This window comes from Poromitra crassiceps (assembly GCF_964638095.1).
Source record: "Poromitra crassiceps genome assembly, chromosome: 15".
Classification (NCBI taxonomy): Eukaryota; Metazoa; Chordata; class Actinopteri; order Beryciformes; family Melamphaidae; genus Poromitra; species Poromitra crassiceps.
In genome coordinates, this window is record NC_139634.1 from 41,695,956 (window position 1) to 41,714,018 (window position 18,063).

An 18,063-nucleotide genomic window follows, 5' to 3' on the forward strand; every position below is an offset into this window, starting at 1 on the left:
TGGGCCAGACAGGACCATCATGAGGGCCACATAATGCCCAGGTCTGGACTAGGGGGTCCTAGTGGAAGATGTTACTCATTTTGTTTACCGCTGTGGCAGTACTGCAGCAAAGTGGCCAACTAAGTGAGTTAAAACTGTCATGGAAACTCAGCAGTTAAAAAAACATCAGAACACAGTCGATGTCACTAAAGAAGTGAACAGAGACAAGGTTTAAAACAGTAAATCACTTTTTATTTAGTTCTCTCATCGGCAGGTGAGTTCATTTTACACAATGATGACAAATGAAGTGCATCGGTAGTGGAAGGCTAAAGGGATTTGATACATGCTCCATTCAGACGCGTCCATGATTCCACACGTTACAAGCCAACATTACTCAAATAAAAAGCAGGACAGTTCAGCTTCTTGACCTGACACAATAAAAAGATAAGAGCGATCCATCGCTTAGATACAACGGTGGCAGCAATACACAGGATTGCCCGAGCAGTAAAGTACACGTTCCTTTAAGAAACAGGGAGAGAGAACGTGAAAACCTGCCTCTGGGTTTCTTAATCCCCAATTCAAGTAGTATTTACCCTTTTTTCTCATGTTTGTGTGTTTCGATTTTTGTTTCTTCTCAACAAATTCAAGTTCAGCATGAAAAAACAAAAAAAAGGAGACAAAACAAAAAGTCCAGATTATACGTGTGTGTGTGTGTGTATGTATGCGTGTGTGTGTTGGAGGAGGAGACAAAAGGAGGACAGGAAGGAGGAGTAACATTCTGGATTCCTGGGAGAGGAAAGGAAAAGCAGCAGGTGAGGAAGAAGAGGAGAGAGGGAGGGAGGCAGCCATCTTTGTGGGAGACAGATGTTGAGACTGGCTGGCTGTCGCGACTCGCGACCCAACGTCGACCAAACCTGCGTCAATTACTGAGAGAAACCTGGTGGAGATAGAGACGCACCATGACCATCATTACTGAGAGAAACCTGGTGGAGATAGAGACGCACCATGACCATCATTACTGAGAGAAACCTGGTGGAGATAGAGACGCACCATGACCATCATTACTGAGGGAAACCTGGTGGAGATAGAGACGCACGATGACCATCATTACTGAGAGAAACCTGGTGGAGATAGAGACGCACCATGACCATCATTACTGAGAGAAACCTGGTGGAGATAGAGACGCACCATGACCATCATTACTGAGAGAAACCTGGTGGAGATAGAGACGCACGATGACCATCATTACTGAGAGAAACCTGGTGGAGATAGAGACGCACCATGACCATCATTACTGAGAGAAACCTGGTGGAGATAGAGACGCACCATGACCATCATTACTGAGAGAAACCTGGTGGAGATAGAGACGCACCATGACCATCATTACTGAGAGAAACCTGGTGGAGATAGAGATGCACCATGACCATCATTACTGAGAGAAACCTGGTGGAGATAGAGACGCACGATGACCATCATTACTGAGAGAAACCTGGTGGAGATAGAGACGCACGATGACCATCGGCAGATAAGAGGCTTTCAAATGAAGTGTCAGCATCGGCCCGAAACGGTCATTTCTGCCGGTATGACACGCCGAGAAAATGCCGCCCAAATGCTTACATAAATACAAATATGGGATGTTTTACATAACCCAAGTTTGACTATTTTTCTTATTTTGCCCAGTGAATGTGTACATTTTGAAAAGCATTGTTTTTATGTCTGCAAGAGTACGCAGCATGTGTTCATTCCACTACAGGAGAGACTTGATCCTCTCTGAAATTAAGTGGAAAAAAATGTGCGCATGTATCAGCAATCCTCCAAGAGAGAGGAAAAAAAAAAAAAAAAAATCCAATATGGTGCATCCCTATTTCTTGCTTAATACTTGTGTTGGGTCACATTTAGAATGTTAGCTTCAAAGTGACTAGGAGGAAGAACGAGGATGAGACGATGACATCACCAAGTCTGAAATCAGGCCATGTATTGAGCGCTGAGTTTTGACTTGACTCAATATGTCCTCCTCGTCTTTGCTCCGTCGTGTTCCAGACCGCTTCTTGTTTCCAGCAGTAACGTGACTCAGGTTTGGGGGCCCGGCCCGCTCACTGGCGCTGGCCGGAGTAGCGGCCCTCGCTGGGCCCGGCGGCCCGTCCGGAGCCGAAGCTGGGCTTCTGTGCCATGCCTCCGCGGGTGGGGGGGCCACGGGGGCCGCCTCCTCCTCCTCCTATCCGCTCCCTGGGACCCCCGGGGCCTCCGGGACCCCTGGGCCGGATGTCCCGCCTGTCGCCCTCCCTGGCCGAGCGGGTCTTCTTCTCCTCCACGTTCAGGCGCACGTCGCCTCTGAACTTGATGGGCTGCGGAGAGGAGAGGGACGCTTTTTTTAAATCACCGTTTTTTCCAGATCAGAAGATTTATTATTTCTTTTACAAAAATGTCAAAATCCCAACTGGGTAAAAAGCTTGTGATATTGCTTCTCACCCTGTTGTTGAGGATCTTCTGTACGGGTTCAGAGTCGTCAAAAACCACAAAGCCAAAGTTTGGTAGCTTCCCTCCACTGTTGATCCTCAGCTCCAGGACTGTACCATACTCTGTGTAGGGGGGGGGGGGGGGGTGAACATGTTACACACCAAGATGTCTGATTTGTCTGCAGTTTCCCACCCCTCTCCTGCCCAACTGGTGCACTCGCAATGTCTCCCTCTCTCTCCCTCAGTCTCTCTTGTGTGTGTCACTGTTGACATCATCAGTGATGTCACAATGCCTATGTATGACATCACAGATGACATCATCACTGAACTATCCACCTTATTTTTGAATGCCCCGCTGTAAAAATAATTATGGGTACCATGTCCGGTTTAAGTGACCTGATTGTTGCAGCTTGCCATTTCCTAAAACGGTTGATTTGAAAACTCTGCAGGCAAGATGGCCGCCTACACTTCCTTCTTTACCCTGGCAGAATCCCTCCCCCATAAACTGACATAACTTGGCCAATAAGTATGTAACATACAAAATAAAACAAACGGTAATGTCATTCATTTGATGTAGAATGCAGAGGACATGTAACTGTTTAGTTAAACTCGCATTCCAGGAATATTGTATTTACTGCGAGGCTCGAGACTATTTCGTCCTGGAACCTGCTTGCTTTGCGCCAGAACACAACCGATTTGGGGGTGGAACACGCCAGGATTGGCCAATGCCAATGCCAGTGCCCAGAACTGTCAAATCAAATCATCGACAGAGACGCTATGGCCCGCCTCCCAGTATTTTCAGTGTATCAGAGTTAGATAGAGAACGTGACAAATATAGCCACGTTATGGTTATAAACAACAAACTAATGCTGGTAATCCATATGGAAACAGTGTTACTCGAAATGGTTAAAAGTTATATCAATTTGGTCATTCAGTGCAGTGTTTCCCACAGGATTTTGAGAATTTGTGGTTGGGGACCGCAGACCCCCTAGCGGGGTGCGGGGGCATGCCCCCCGCGAGATTTTTTGAAACATTTTAAAGTAAAATGCATGAATTTGGTGTACTTTGAGAAAGCTTAAGAGCAAAATTAAAAGGCTAGATCTATGAAGAACATGTCATCATTACTGTGCTGTGGGTTTACAATGACAAACTAAATTTCTCCCTATATGTCAGGCATACTCAACTTGCTTTGCCACTTTCGTGAAATGATAGAAGGCGAGGGGCCAGTTATTAAACAAACAATATACATTTTTCTGTAGCGGATTGTAGGTTTTTGGGGTGTCAGCCGGAGTTTAGGCTGACAGTGTTGTGCACACCGGATAGTTAAGTTAGTTAGGTTAAGTACAAACATCAGTGCCTGGGTAGCGAGCAGATGGCGGTATTTGACAATTTAGCAGCTAAATCATAGATTATTGAAAGATATTCCATATTCCAGACTGAAATGCTATAACAGAAGTATTGGCCAGAATGACATGAACATTTATTGGACACTTATTCAGCGGATATCTTGCATGTTGCGTTCAGGTGCACTGTAATTTTTTTTTTTTTTTTGGGTCAACATCTTATTGTGGCGGTCAAAATATTATTGTGGCGGCCCGCCACAAATTCCTTTATGTATGGGAAACACTGCAGTGGCATTTTACTGCCATGTAACATAGCTAGCTAGCCGCTAACATTAGCCACAGTAGGCGACTACACATGATGCACTGCGCTCTTAAAAGGGATATTTATCGACGAGATTTTTGCCAAGCTGGACCCGATTAGTGATTTGCTCCGTTCGCCCAGACGGGTGTCAAGCTGTCAGCAACAAGGCTGGGATGATCACACCGGAAGAAGCACCCAGAGGCATCATGGCAGCTAGAAATAAGGTGGATAGCCTCAGGGCAATCAGCCTTATGGCAATTAATCTTCCCTAATTAATAAATCCGGCTCCACCAGGTTGGTCTTGCAAATAAACGTCACTTTGGACTTGTGACTGCATGTTTGCAGTGTCTTGTACAGCTTGAAGACCTTCTATTCACGTGTGAAAGCACTTCCCAGTCTCAGTCGTTCACTACTTACGTTCAAAGAACTCCTTGAGCTCGGACTTCTCCACATCGTGCGGGACGTTCCCCACAAACAGCTGATGGGCGTCTGGGTACCGGATCACCCTGCGCACCTCCGACTCGCCCTGCTCGCCCTCCCGCACTGAAATGGAACACACACACACACACACACACACACGTGATGTGAGAAGGTAGCGGTACTGCTCGGCTGTGTGTGGTGAATGGTTTAACCTGGATTTGTTGTTGCATGTGCGTACCATATTGGTCCGAATAGAAGACCCCCCCCCCCCCCCCCCCCCCCCCTCAAATGCGTTTGAAATAGGGGCGTCATCTTATATTCGGGTGTAGACTTTAACATGTCATTTTTCCATTCACAACAGCGGATGCGGCAATCTCTAATGACCATGATTGGACGATATGAAAATGGGGAAGATCTAACATTCCTAACGGTAGCACCCCCCCCCGCTAATGCCTGGATGTAAACAAACCAGCATGTGTAAAGCGTCTGGCATACTCTTCGCGCACGCGCTGGAGGCGGGGCTCCGCAGAGGGCGTGCACACTCTGCGCGGGCAAAAACAGAACATAGTCAGTGCGCAGCTCGCTCCTCCCACCCCACTCCTCCTGTGGAAGCTCCAGGGGAAAATGGCGGCGATTAGTGCCAGGGAGTCTGAATGAAATTGAATGTAACGTTCCCAATTCTATGTATTAAATTCTAAAAAACTACCCTCAACATTTGGGAAGGCTAAGCCACACAACTAGTTCGTTATAATCGAACGCCATGCTTCGAAGGCGACTTTACGACGATGAGGACTCAATCACAGCAGATATCCGCTGATAGCCTACCACAGAGATCTCACAGGCACAGGCAGCAAAACCCGACGCGCTGATAGAAAAATCTCCATGGACGCCGCGCTGCGCTCAGGCCTCGCCCCCCGACACCCCCCGTGCGATGACGTCAAAATCGCTGCGCGCCCTATGCGCTTGGCTGGGCGCGAAGAGTATGCCAAAGGCTTTAGTGGGAGTGGAGCATTGGCTGTTAACGTTAGTAGTCAAAGGAGCGGAATGGAGACGGCAGCCCATAAAAGCAGCGCAGTTTGGCAGTATTTTGATCCACTAAATGAAAATATGGTTGTATGTAGGTCAGATCAAACCGGCATTATAACGTTAACCACTCGAGCGACATTCAGCACAGGCACGTGGACGCGAGGACAGCAGGACCTGATGCTATAGCATTGCTAACGCGTTAGCCACACGACATAATGCAGCTCATAGTGTGTGTGTACCTGGTCTGGGCCCTCTGTGTACAGGTGGAGGGCACTGGCGCCGGAACAAGGGGGACATAGGGACATTTTGTCCCCCTTAAAATTTGGTCCCCCTAAATTTTTTTTTTTTTTAATCTGAGGGGGCAACTGCACCTGACGCTTAGAGCCCACTTTACACTGTTTACACAGCCTGTGATGCTTGTTAAAGCCGTGATCGTTGTGGGATTATTACACCTGAGACAGACAGACCCAGGGATCAAGTTACAGAGAGCCCACTTTACACTGTTTACACAGCCTGTGACTCTTGTTAAAGCCGTGATCATTGTGGGATTATTACACCTGAGAGACAGACAGACCTGGACTCTGTACTGCACTCACTGTCATTGGCTGCTGCTATAATCGTATACGGTTATTGTTATTTTATTTTTGTGTTGAGATGACAAGTTTTGCACTGTGTTTCGAAGTGATAATAATAATAATAATAATAAGTTCAGTGTTTCTGCCTGTGTTGCTGTCTGTTGTAGTGTAATTATAAAATGACCTAAAGGGAGAGCAGGTCACCAAGTGAGTGAGAAAAGGAAAAATACTGAATAATTACATCACTACAGTATAATCCTAATGTTAATTTAAAATGAGATATTCATCTAAATATGGCTAAAAATCATCCAAACGTCCATAGAAACGTCAATTTTTCGTCGGCCCTTTGGGCGCCGAAAAAAATAAAATAATAATAATTGAAAAATAAAAAAATAAAAAAAAGAAATTAAAATTGTGTCCCCCTTATTGCAAACTCGTTCCGGCGCCACTGGTGGAGGGCCTCCAGGCCTCTGTTCCCTGGGCCTCTTATAGTGTGTGTGTACCTGGTCTGGGCCCTCTGTGTACAGGTGGAGGGCCTCTTATAGTGTGTGTGTACCTGGTCTGGGCCCTCTGTGTACAGGTGGAGGGCCTCTTATAGTGTGTGTGTACCTGGTCTGGGCCCTCTGTGTACAGGTGGAGGGCCTCCAGGCCTCTGTTCCCTGGGCCTCTTATAGTGTGTGTGTACCTGGTCTGGGCCCTCTGTGTACAGGTGGAGGGCCTCTTATAGTGTGTGTGTACCTGGTCTGGGCCCTCTGTGTACAGGTGGAGGGCCTCCAGGCCTCTGTTCCCTGGGCCTCTGGTCTCTCTGTGGTCTCTGCGCTGTTGACTGAGACTCCGACTTCACCTCCACTCTGGCCTAAAACAACAACACACGCATATATATCAGAAAGGGGACGAGGAGACGGACAAGACAGTCAAGACAGAGAGGCAGGCAGTCAGTCAGTCAGTCAGACAGTCAGTCAGTCAGTCAGTCAGTCAGTCAGACAGACAGACAGTCAGTCAGTCAGACAGACAGACAGACAGACAGTCAGTCAGTCAGTCAGACAGACAGACAGACAGACAGACAGTCAGTCCGACAGACAGACAGACAGTCAGACAGACAGACAGACAGTCAGTCAGTCAGACAGACAGACAGTCAGTCAGTCAGTCAGTGGGCGAGAACAAGAAAGAGAATGGAAAGTTTGCCGCTGTTGGTTGGGACTCGTTGACTCTGGGCAATTAGCAATAAGACTGAGTGGAATAACGGTGTGGCTTCCATGTGCAAAGGTTCCATTCAAACCCTCCTCATGTTGTACCCCAATGAAAAAACTAAGTCACCTTTAGTGTTGCACGGTCTACCGGGGCCTACCGTCTACCGCGGTGCCTGAACGTCACGGGTGCCTACTATAGCAGCTGCTTTAAATGCCGCTACTACCGTGAGACACGCTACTACCGTGGAGTGACGGTGCCAGCAACAGCAGCAATGCTTTACCTCCGTTCCCAAATTCATTGGTTTCTGGCTGCATTCATAATCCTATATTGACGTTAGTGCACCATCTCCTGGAAACAACAACACCTGTTTGTTTATATGCGGCTCCTCTGGAAGCAACAACAGGGAAAATATAACGTTAACTTAGACGTGGAGCCCAGCTGCCATTAGCATACAGGTCGCTACTTGTAGTTAGTTAGCTCAGCCAATCTCTGGCTCAGCTGACAGGAGTCTCGAGACACACACACATGCGTTTCAAGGACACAGAAACGTGATCACCGCACGGTGAAATCTTGTGTTTACAACAAAACAACACGTGGGACCGCTGAGTGACTGTAACGTTAACGTTAACAGCCTCGCTCTGTCTGACTGAGGCTGAATAATTTCCTCCTCCGCACAGTCCGCAGTTACCAGTGTCACGATACTGCGAGTTCGCAAACAACAGACAGGAAGTTAGGTATAGCTGTGCCAAGGACTGCCAGGAAGTTGGGCTGGGGTGCCTTCAGAGTAAAAGCATAAATTGTGGCACTTATGAGAGAAAAAGTTTTTTTGAGCTGTGCAGTGGAACAAATGGTTAGAGAAGTATAAAAGGTTAGGGCCGTCTTCGAATCGATTTTTTCAAATTCGAACATTCTATTGAGGTTTTCCCTGATTTTCTCTGATTTGATTACTAAAAAAAAATAAAAATTATGGGATGCAATGCTAACAGTTGTATTATGGGATGTGCGTTTCCCAGGCAACGACACACGTTGACACGTTTTGGAACAGCGCTGCACGCTGGCACGATGCTGCTAAAAGCAAAATGTTTATTGTTTTGAATGATTTGGCATCTTCTATTACTGTCAACACTAGAGGTCGACCGATTAATCGGCCGGCCGATTAATTGGGGCCGATTATTGGCATTTTTAATTAATCGGCATCGGCCTCTGCCTGGCTCACGAGGCCGATTAACGAGGCCGATTATTTTTATTTTTTTATTATTATTATTATTATTATTATTATTATTATTATTATTATCATTATTATTATCATTATCATTATTATTTAGTGCGGGGTTCCTATCTGGATAACATTAACTCCGCACAGAAAAGCACAGTGCTTGGGGAAACTGATCCTGCACTCCTGCAGCCTTGAGTGTGGGTATGTCACCCCTCCCCTTTCGTCTCCAAGCAGAACAACAGAGCTGGCTGCGGTCGCCGGTCGGTGTCACTCAGTCAGTGCTACAAGCACGCTTGTTAAATGTTGAAGAAAGAAAAGCACGGTAAGATTCACAGTCCTAGATTTCAATGCTCAACATATACTCTCACTCACTCTTACTGTCTTAACGTTAGAGCGGGGGGTTTGTCCTGCCTATAACGTTGTTTGCGTGGGGATGCATGTGGTTGGAAACTGTGAAACAGACGCAAGCCAGTTCAATTTCTCCCTTTGTCTCAAGCGACGAGTCATTTTAACGTTATTTACATCAGGTTGCATTGCTAATGTGGGCTAGGGATTCAACAAGGGGTTACTAACATGAGTCCGAAAGCTAGCGTTAACGCTACTACCACATCAACGTGTCAACATTGTTTTGCTGAAGGAACATATCTAGCTAACGTTAGCTTCCTAGCTAGCATACCGTAGTAGGCTAAATAGCTCCACGTATGTGCGTGTGCGCTCGCGTATGTGTACAGTGTTTACTGTTTCATGAACTTAAATCCTTTATTATCGCGTAGCGTTCCTCCTATCCACCTTATTTTTGAATGTCCCACCGTAATGGTTAAAAGTTAAATCAATTTGGTGGCGTTTTACTGCCATGTAACATAGCTAGCTTAGCTAGCCGCTAACATTAGCCACAGTTAGTAGCCGACTACCCACAATGAATTACGTTATCCCAGCACCAAAAGTAAACATACAAAAACATGTTTTGGGACAGTTTTGAGCCCTATAACTCTGATAGCCTAACGTTTCCTCAGTCACCATCTTCTGTAAACACATTTCGCCCATAAAATTAAAGCAAATATAAACAGCTAGCGTTACATCATTATTGTCATTATTATGGTTATTCTATAGAATAATGCAGTTGAATGAGATCTCTGACAGACTGCTCTCACTATAGCCTACCAGTCACTACTGAAATCTACTGCATAACCCAATGTATTTTCCATGAATAAAAAACAAAAACAGAAACATGTTACTGGCTTATATTAGATGTATAATTTTATATTATAGATTGTCAATGTGCATGAATGGATAATGGAATTATAGGCTACATGTTGTTTTTTTTCTTTACCCAAATAATGACCTTGCATTTTTCTTTTTTTCTAATTAGAAATCAAGTCCCTTATGGGAGTTCTTCACTGAACCAACACCAGGGAAGGCCAAGTGCAACCTCTGCGATGGGCCAGTGAGCATGGGAGCTGAAACAGGCAAAAAGAAAAACACCACAAACTTGTGGAATCACTTGAAGATTCACCCCCCCCCCCCCCCCCCCTGCTTATAGAGAGGCACAGAAGAAAAAAGATGATGCAGCAGCAGCAGCTAGATCAGCTGACTCCCGTCAACCTACTGTTCGACAAATGTTTGATGCTCAACAAAAATGGCAAAACTCGGATCCCAGGTCAAAAAAAATTGACACTTTGATAATAGAAATGATTGCCACAGACAACCAGCCCTTTACGGTTGTTTCAGATCCAGGCTTTAAGCGGCTGTTGGCTGTAGCAGAACCAAGATATAAGCTTAAAACAGAGAAGCACTACCGCACAACCCAGCTTGACGTTGCGGTCACAAAGGTTGTGAAAAAAATCAAAACAATGATTGGACCAAATAATGCTGGCTTCCATTTGTCCTTCACAACAGACTGTTGGTCTGGAGAAACCGAAGCATTAATGAGCCTAACGTGTCATTTTATAGACAAAGACTGGGAAAGGAAACAGGTTGTCTTAACACGTTCACTGCCGTCGACGAGTTGACTCGTCAAGCAGAAACCAACGGTTGACTGCCGTGGACGAGTCAACTTGTCAAAAAGAAAAAATAATAATAATTTGACGGTGGGACATAGATCAAAGCCCCCTATGTCTCTTATAAAAATATGGGAGCCACCGAACGTGTACAACCCATTCCACCGACCCACTAAGTGGCGACAGTGCTCTCCAGACTAGAGAAAGCAGAGCAAAAAGCGTGAGGAAACGCGTGAGGAAAAGCGTGTGTGTTCTCATGAGAATGGTTTGGCGAACTCCTTGCCTGCGCAACGCTGCTGTCAAAGACGCATCGGTTTATGATCACACTCCAAACCCAATGCACTGACATGTAACGCTCTCATTTTACGTCCGTAGAGAAAATCACAGGTTTCCTCCGTTTTCCTCCACTCGCGTTTTTTACTGTCGGTTTTCCGCTCAGATGGAGCAGCGCTGTGTCGGTCCCCTCCGTACCTCTCTGTGGCGGCTCCGCCTCTCTCTCTCTCTCTCTCTCTCTCTCTCTCTCTCTCTCTCTCTCTCTCTCTCTCTCTCTCTCTCTCTCTCTCTCTCTCTCTCTCTCTCTCTCTCTCTCTCTCTCTCTCTCTCTCTCTCTCTCTCTCTCTCTCTCTCTCTCTCTCTCTCTCTCTCTCTCCCCAACAGACTTCCTATCTCTCTCTCTCTCTCTCTGACCAACAGACTGCCTCCCTCTCTCTCTCTCTCCAACAGACTTCCAACCTATCTCTCTCTCTCTTCTCTCTCTCTCTCTAGAGAGAGAGGCGGAGCCGCCACAGAGAGGTACGGAGGGGACCGACACAGCGCTGCTCCATCTGAGCGGAAAACCGACAGTAAAAAACGCGAGTGGAGGAAAACGGAGGAAACCTGTGATTTTCTCTACGGACGTAAAATGAGAGCGTTACATGTCAGTGCATTGGGTTTGGAGTGTGATCATAAACCGATGCGTCTTTGACAGCAGCGTTGCGCAGGCAAGGAGTTCGCCAAACCATTCTCCTGAGAACACACACGCTTTTCCTCGCGCGTTTCCTCACGCTTTTGCTCGGCTTTCTCTAGTCTGGAGAGCACTGTCGCCACTTAGTGGGTCGGTGGAATGGGTTGTACACGTTCGGTGGCTCCCATATTTTTATAGGAGACGTAGGGGGCTTTGATCTAATGTACGTCCCACCGTCAATTTTTTTTTTTTTTTTTTTGACGAGTTGACAAGTCCACGGCAGTCAACCGTTGGTTTCTGCTTGACGAGTCAACTCGTCGACGGCAGTGAACGTGTTAAATGTCAAGGCCATGTCTGGCTCTCATACTGGAGACTACATCAGCGAGATGTTTCTCAAAATGCTGGAGGAGTGGGATATCGACCCAGAAAGAGTGCTGCTTGTGCTGAGAGATAGTGGTGCCAACATGGTCAAAGGCATGAGAGTGGCAGATGTACCGGACCTCAGCTGCAGTGCACACACATTACAGCTTGTGGTAAACGAGGGCCTCAACAGTCAGAGAGCAGTGGGGGACATTATCAGCAAGTTGAAGACCTGTGCAAACACTTCAACCACTCTGTGCTTGCAAAACAGCATCTGTCAGCGATTCAAAAGCAACTTCTCCTCCCCCTGCATATGTCTTCAAGCTGTTCCCACCCGCTGGAACTCCACTCTGCACATGTTGCAGAGGATGCTGGAGCAGCTGGAGAAAATAGAAACTGGAGAAACTTTGTTCATGTTTTTTTTTACTGCATTACAACTTCCTGCTCTTAACTGGGACTTAAGACAAGAGATGCTGCTAGAAGTGTGTGCACTAGTAAGAGTGCAGAGAGCAGATACAATGCACTTTTCCATTTTATTCTTTCAAATAGAAACGTTGTTTACATTTACCAGTTAACTTGCTGCTCTTAACCGGTACTTAAAAAGAGATGCTGCTAATATGTGCACTAAAAAGATCAGAGACCATGCACTTTTTTTTTTCAAATATGTTTTATGTTCAAGTCAAGTGTTTGTGTTCAAGTCAAGCGAATGCTGAATACAGTGTTAAAGAAATGTTAATGCTCTCTGGGACTAAAATCAAAGAAGATGCTGTTACTGTATGCAGTGTGCACTACCAACATTTATTTTATTTATGGAAATATTTATTTTTGTTCTCTTAGAAACAAGGAGATTGTGTTCTGCTGCTAATGTTGCACTAAAACAAGTTTATTACTTGTGAATTTTATTTTATTTTTAATAGAGTGCAGACAAAAGAGAAACAAACTTTTTTTATTTTCAAGTTTCTGTGTAAGGAAAGTGAATACCGTACATTAGTGTGAAATAAATGTTAATTTAAGTTTGGCAATTTTGTCTCATTCCTTATTATATTTAAATATGTTTAAAAAAAAAAAAAAAAAAAAATCGGCCTTATATATCGGCCATCGGCCGCCCTGCTGATCAGATATCGGCATCGGCATCGGCCATTGAAAAACACATATCGGTCGACCTCTAGTCAACACCAGCATTGTTGTATTGTAATAATATGCCATAAACGTTTATTGAACTTTTGGGGAGAGCAGGGGGGGGGGGGAGGGATCTAATATATATATATATACGGTATATATATATATATATCATTTTTTAATAATAATCGAATATTAATTTTTAAATTCGAATTTCAGCATTATGAGCGAATAATCAAATATCCGAAGACAGCTCTAATAAAAGTACAATAGTATAAACACAGCACACACTGTCCAGCCTTAAATCTATCTATCCATCCATCTGTGTTATTGTAAAATATCTGCTTATATATACATATATGTGTAAGAGAGAGAGAACAGATATTTTACAATAACACATTTTAGAGGTGCCTGAGATACTCTGAAACCATTGTATTCATGCCTAAGGTCATCCTACATTATAATTTGTGGAGGTAAATACATTGCACATTCATAAAACAAAAAATAGATAGATTTCGCCGTGGTATCGTGATACTACCCGATATCGTGATACTTTGACTGGTATAGTATCGCAGGGTAAAATCTTGGTATCGTGACAACACTACCGTAAATTCCGGACTATAAGCCGCACCTTTTTCCCCGTTTTTTGGCCTTTTTTGGCCCCTGCGGCTTATATAACGGTGCGGCTTATCTATGGATTTTTTCAAAAAAAAAAAAAAAAAAAAAAAAAAATCTCTCTTTTTTAGCACTCTTTCTAACTATAAATCCTATATAACTATAATAAGTTTTAATTTCCTCTCTTGCCCTCTTTTCACCACACTGTATGACACTGTGTGCACTGTAAAAAACAACACAGGTGGTGTTGTGTTATGTTGTTTTGTTGAAATGTTAATAAATGGGAGCTTCCTCAAACAGCCATCTCTTTCCCGACAATCCCCTCTGTGCATGAACCCTTACATATGGTAATTAAACATTAAAACACAAAAAAAAAAAAAAAAAAAAAAAAATACCATTAAAACACCCGCGGCTTATAGTCCGGTGCGGCTTATATAAGAAAAAAATAGTCAACTTTGCAGGTGCGGCTTATACACCGGTGCGGCTTATAGTCCGGAATTTACGGTAGTCACCTTTAGGTGACAGTCACCTTTTTCACCCCAAAATAGGGCATTTAACACATTCACTGCCAGACGGTTTTTTTTTACTGTAGTTAGCTTCTGCCAGAGGGTTTTTTTGAGGATTCTGGCTCATCTTTCAAGACCCGAGGATTCTTTTCTGCTAAGATTTTGTGAACACACAATATCTCAAAAGAACTAATAGAATGTGTGCTTTCTCTGTCTAAAAGAGTTAGTTTGTAGAGTTAGTAGTTATGTAAGCATTAGCAGTTGAATACAGCATGGTTTCAGCGTCAGAAAGATTATTCAGACATAAACGGCTTTTTGTGAAATTCGATAGAACAGTCACTTTAACCATTCATTTTTGGCATCAGTAAGAGTCAGACATCTAAACAATAGTTTTGAACAGTAATTTCCTCCATAACAGCAGGAAACCCCCCTCTGCTTCCAACTCCTCCCTCCGTGTGTGTTCTCCTCCTGCCTCCCTGGCTCTCCAGCGGGCGTGTCACAACGAAGTTGCTGCTGCCTGGCTGCTGCCTGTTTGCGCGGCCGCTGTTTGAGGAAGTCTGGGTGGACTCGCTCGTTTCGTGGAGTTTTGGTTGAGAGCTTTGATGCGATTCTGGTCATATTTATGCTGCGTGTTTCAAAGTGTGCATCCAATCTATTCTTGGAACCCCCCACCGTTGCCACCGCTGTGCATCAGCGCGAAAGTGAAAGCGTTTTCGCCATCAATTTTACAGGCTTCCTCGCGCTTTTCCCTCCAGTTTTGGGTCGCCTCTTTCTACTGTGGAGAGACATGTCGCCACTCAGTGGGTCGGTAAAATAGATTATACACATTCAATACCTCCAATTCTGGTGTAGGAGACGTAAAAGGGTTAGATCAACGTCCCACCGTCAAAAACAAAAAATCGTCGTTGGCAGTGAACGTGTTAAGAGAATGATTTTGTGTCTGCCAGACTGCATCCCTGAATAAGAGTCTAATTACTATGCCTTTTGTCATTGTGTTTTATCTGCAGACTTTCGGTTCTATCAAAGCCTTTATTTTTTGCATTGAGTGATACACTTGACTAAAACACTCATATCAGATTATATCAGAAGTGTTCTTTGTTTTGTGATGTCTAGTGATGTCAGTTAGATTTGGTTAGGTCAGAGCTATGGAATATTAAATCATCCATCTTTGCTCACCCCATGAACTACAGGTTAAGAATTTCTTTTTTAACACGTTCACTGCCAACAACGTGTATACACGTTTTCAGAATCCAGCTGTTGACTGCCAACAACGTGTAAACACGTCGTTGGCATCGATATTTTTTTTTTGACGGTGGGTTGTGCATCTAACCCTTTTACATATCTTATATAAGTATTGGACGTGTACAACGTGTACAACCCATTCCACCGACCCACTAAGTGGCGACAAGGAAGTAGGAAGGCAAGCAAAAAGCAGTGTGATCCATTTCCATTCTCATGAAAATGGATTGGCGGAGGCGCTTTCATTTTCGCGCTGATTGCTGGCGGTGCGGGATTGCAAACTTGCCTGGTGGATTGCGGATGGAGCACACTTTGAGGCACGCAGCGTAAATATGACCAGAGTCGCAGGGGCTTCATCGGAGCTCTCGGCCAGGGCTCCGGGAGGCGGGCGAGTCCAGCCGGGCTTCCTCGGGGAGCGGCCACGCAGACAGGCACAGCCAGGCACAGCCGCACAGCGGCAGCGGGGCAGTGAGACTGTGACAAGCTTGTGGTGCAGCAGGCGATTTTGCCTTGCAAAATAGCACCAAATTGGAAACAGCCATAAAAGGCTTTTAGAATGGGATTTTCAACCCATTCTTTTTTGTTTCTTTTTCGCTCTAATTTAGAGTAATTTAATTTCTATTGAGAAATTTATTTGAGAGGTCGAGAGTATGAGAAAGTGCATTTGCACAGGTAGGAAAGTGCTTGTGACACGGCGCTGCAGCCAAGAAGAACGCCCACGGAGGGAGGAGTTGAGCAGAGGGGAGTTTCCTGCTGTTATGGAGGAAATTACTGTTCAAAACTATTGTTTAGGTCTTACTGATGCCAAAAATGAATGGTTAAAGTGACTGTTCTATCGAATTTCACAAAAAGCCGTTTATCTCTGAATCTTTTTTCTGACGCTGAAACCATGCTGTATTCAATTGCTAATGCTTACATAACTACTAACTCTACAAACTAACTCTTTTAGACAGAGAAAGTACACATTCTATTAGTACTTTTGAGATATTGTATGTTCACAAACTCCAAGCAGAAAAGAATCCTCGGCTCTTGTAAAATGAGCCAGAATCCTCAAAAAACGGCTTGGCAGAAGCTACCTACAGCAAAAAAAAACGGCTGGCAGTCAATGTGTTAAATACAAAAATGTGAAATTATTTATCGGTTCTCAGAGAGGGGAAGCAGAGAGGGGAAGCAGATATAAGTATATAAATCCCCCCTATCTGAAGAACAAAAGGGGAGAATTCCCCCCCAGTTTGTCAAATGAATTTTAGCTCATCACATCTCACATGTGGCTTTGACTAGCATCATTTAGCCCACTTCATGGGAAAATACAGAGGTATGATTTTTGGTCCATGTGATGTCACCCAGCCCTACGTTATCATTTTGTCTTGGTTTTGAGAAGAGGCTGCAGTTAAACAGATTTGAGCAGCATGATTATAGTCAAATGGAGACATTTTTCTTTGTGTGTGGCTGTATCCAAGATCCAGATTGCACCAGCTTGGAAAGAAAGCGTTAATATTTGACCCCACTTTTTGGCGTACTCACCGGTGCTGTGGGCGTAACCTTGACGACGTGTGGGGAGAGTCCTGAGACTGGGACGGCCCCGCTGGGAGGGAGGTTCTTACTGGTGACTGATGCCCAGGAGAACGGCTGGGGGAAGACAGGAGGAACAGTCAACACAGGCGCCCCAATAAGGCTGGAGATATACTTGCTTTTACCTAGGCCTTCCTGTGCGCATGATGCTGCCTAACGCTTCCTGCGTTGGAGTGTAGCAGTGTTTCCCTTAGAAATTCTTTTAGGCCTGGAGGGATTTTGAAACCTACCCCGACCGCAACGGTGGGGGCCCTCGTTGGCGAGGCTAAACTTTTAGCTAACCTGTTCACATCTATGTTCGCAATGGCATCCCAAGTATCATCATACTATTATGGGATGCGATGCGAACAGTTGTATTATGGGATGCGCGTTTCCCAGGCAACAACGTTTTGGAACAGCGCTGCACGCTGGCGCGATGCTCCTAAAAGCAAAATGCTTATTGTTTTGAATGATTTGGCACCTTCTATTACCGTCAACACCAGTAGTAATAGTATGCCATAAAGGTTTATTGAGATTTTGGGGAGAGCAGGAAAAAAAAAATATATATATTTTTTTGCTATCTTTTTCTGGCCTGGCGGGCGCACCGTTGGCCTGGCGGGCCCGCCAGGCCTGTAGAATGGTAGGGGAAACACTGAGTGTAGTGTTTTAGATATAGTCTCACGTGGTCAGACCCAACATCGTACGTCAACAAACTTCCAGCGAGGGTCTGAATCACATGTCAACTTTTAAATCCCTCAAGATGTTTTTTGGGGAAATCTGATTGGCTGGGCTGTGACGGAGGTTACGTCATCTCACCCCGGGGGGGGGGGGGGGGGGGGGCCTATTTAGCTGATGCACACATTCCGAATGCAGCGGCCCCGACGTCCATGTTTGGTCAATTCACGCGTCCTTTTTTGTGTTGTTTTTGCGCTAACCACTTTTCAGAGTAGCGTTCCAAATCTACGTCTGGCTACTGCGAGACTAATTTGAATAGGACGTGCACGACCGATGCTCCAAACAGACGCAGGAAAACGCACTCTCCGCCCTAAGTAATACTGTCATACTTTTTATTTCCTATCCTCGTGTTTTTTTCCCCCTTTTGATTTCTCTATGCTCTTTTTTCTACATTATGTAAAGCACTTTTGCATTGCCTCTGCAATTACAATGGGCTCAATTGTGCATAAAACACATGTGCACATTCATGTACATAATAATGCTACATGCAT

At 44.9% G+C, this 18,063-nt stretch overlaps 1 protein-coding gene across 1 annotated transcript in view; it reads right to left on the reverse strand.

Annotated features, from left to right (window-relative positions):
- Positions 1 to 209: 209 nt before the first annotated feature.
- g3bp1 (GTPase activating protein (SH3 domain) binding protein 1) overlaps positions 210 to 18,063 on the reverse strand; it is a 34,749-nt gene continuing 16,895 nt past the window's right edge. Inside the window, exons 8-12 of the mRNA XM_083651314.1 lie at positions 16,811 to 16,915; positions 6,839 to 6,956; positions 4,497 to 4,622; positions 2,449 to 2,558; positions 210 to 2,324 (exon numbers count right to left, since the gene is read on the reverse strand). Coding sequence (XP_083507440.1) covers positions 2,073 to 2,324; positions 2,449 to 2,558; positions 4,497 to 4,622; positions 6,839 to 6,956; positions 16,811 to 16,915 — 711 coding nt within the window. The 3' untranslated portion in view covers positions 210 to 2,072. The remainder of the gene's footprint in view (positions 2,325 to 2,448; positions 2,559 to 4,496; positions 4,623 to 6,838; positions 6,957 to 16,810; positions 16,916 to 18,063) is intronic.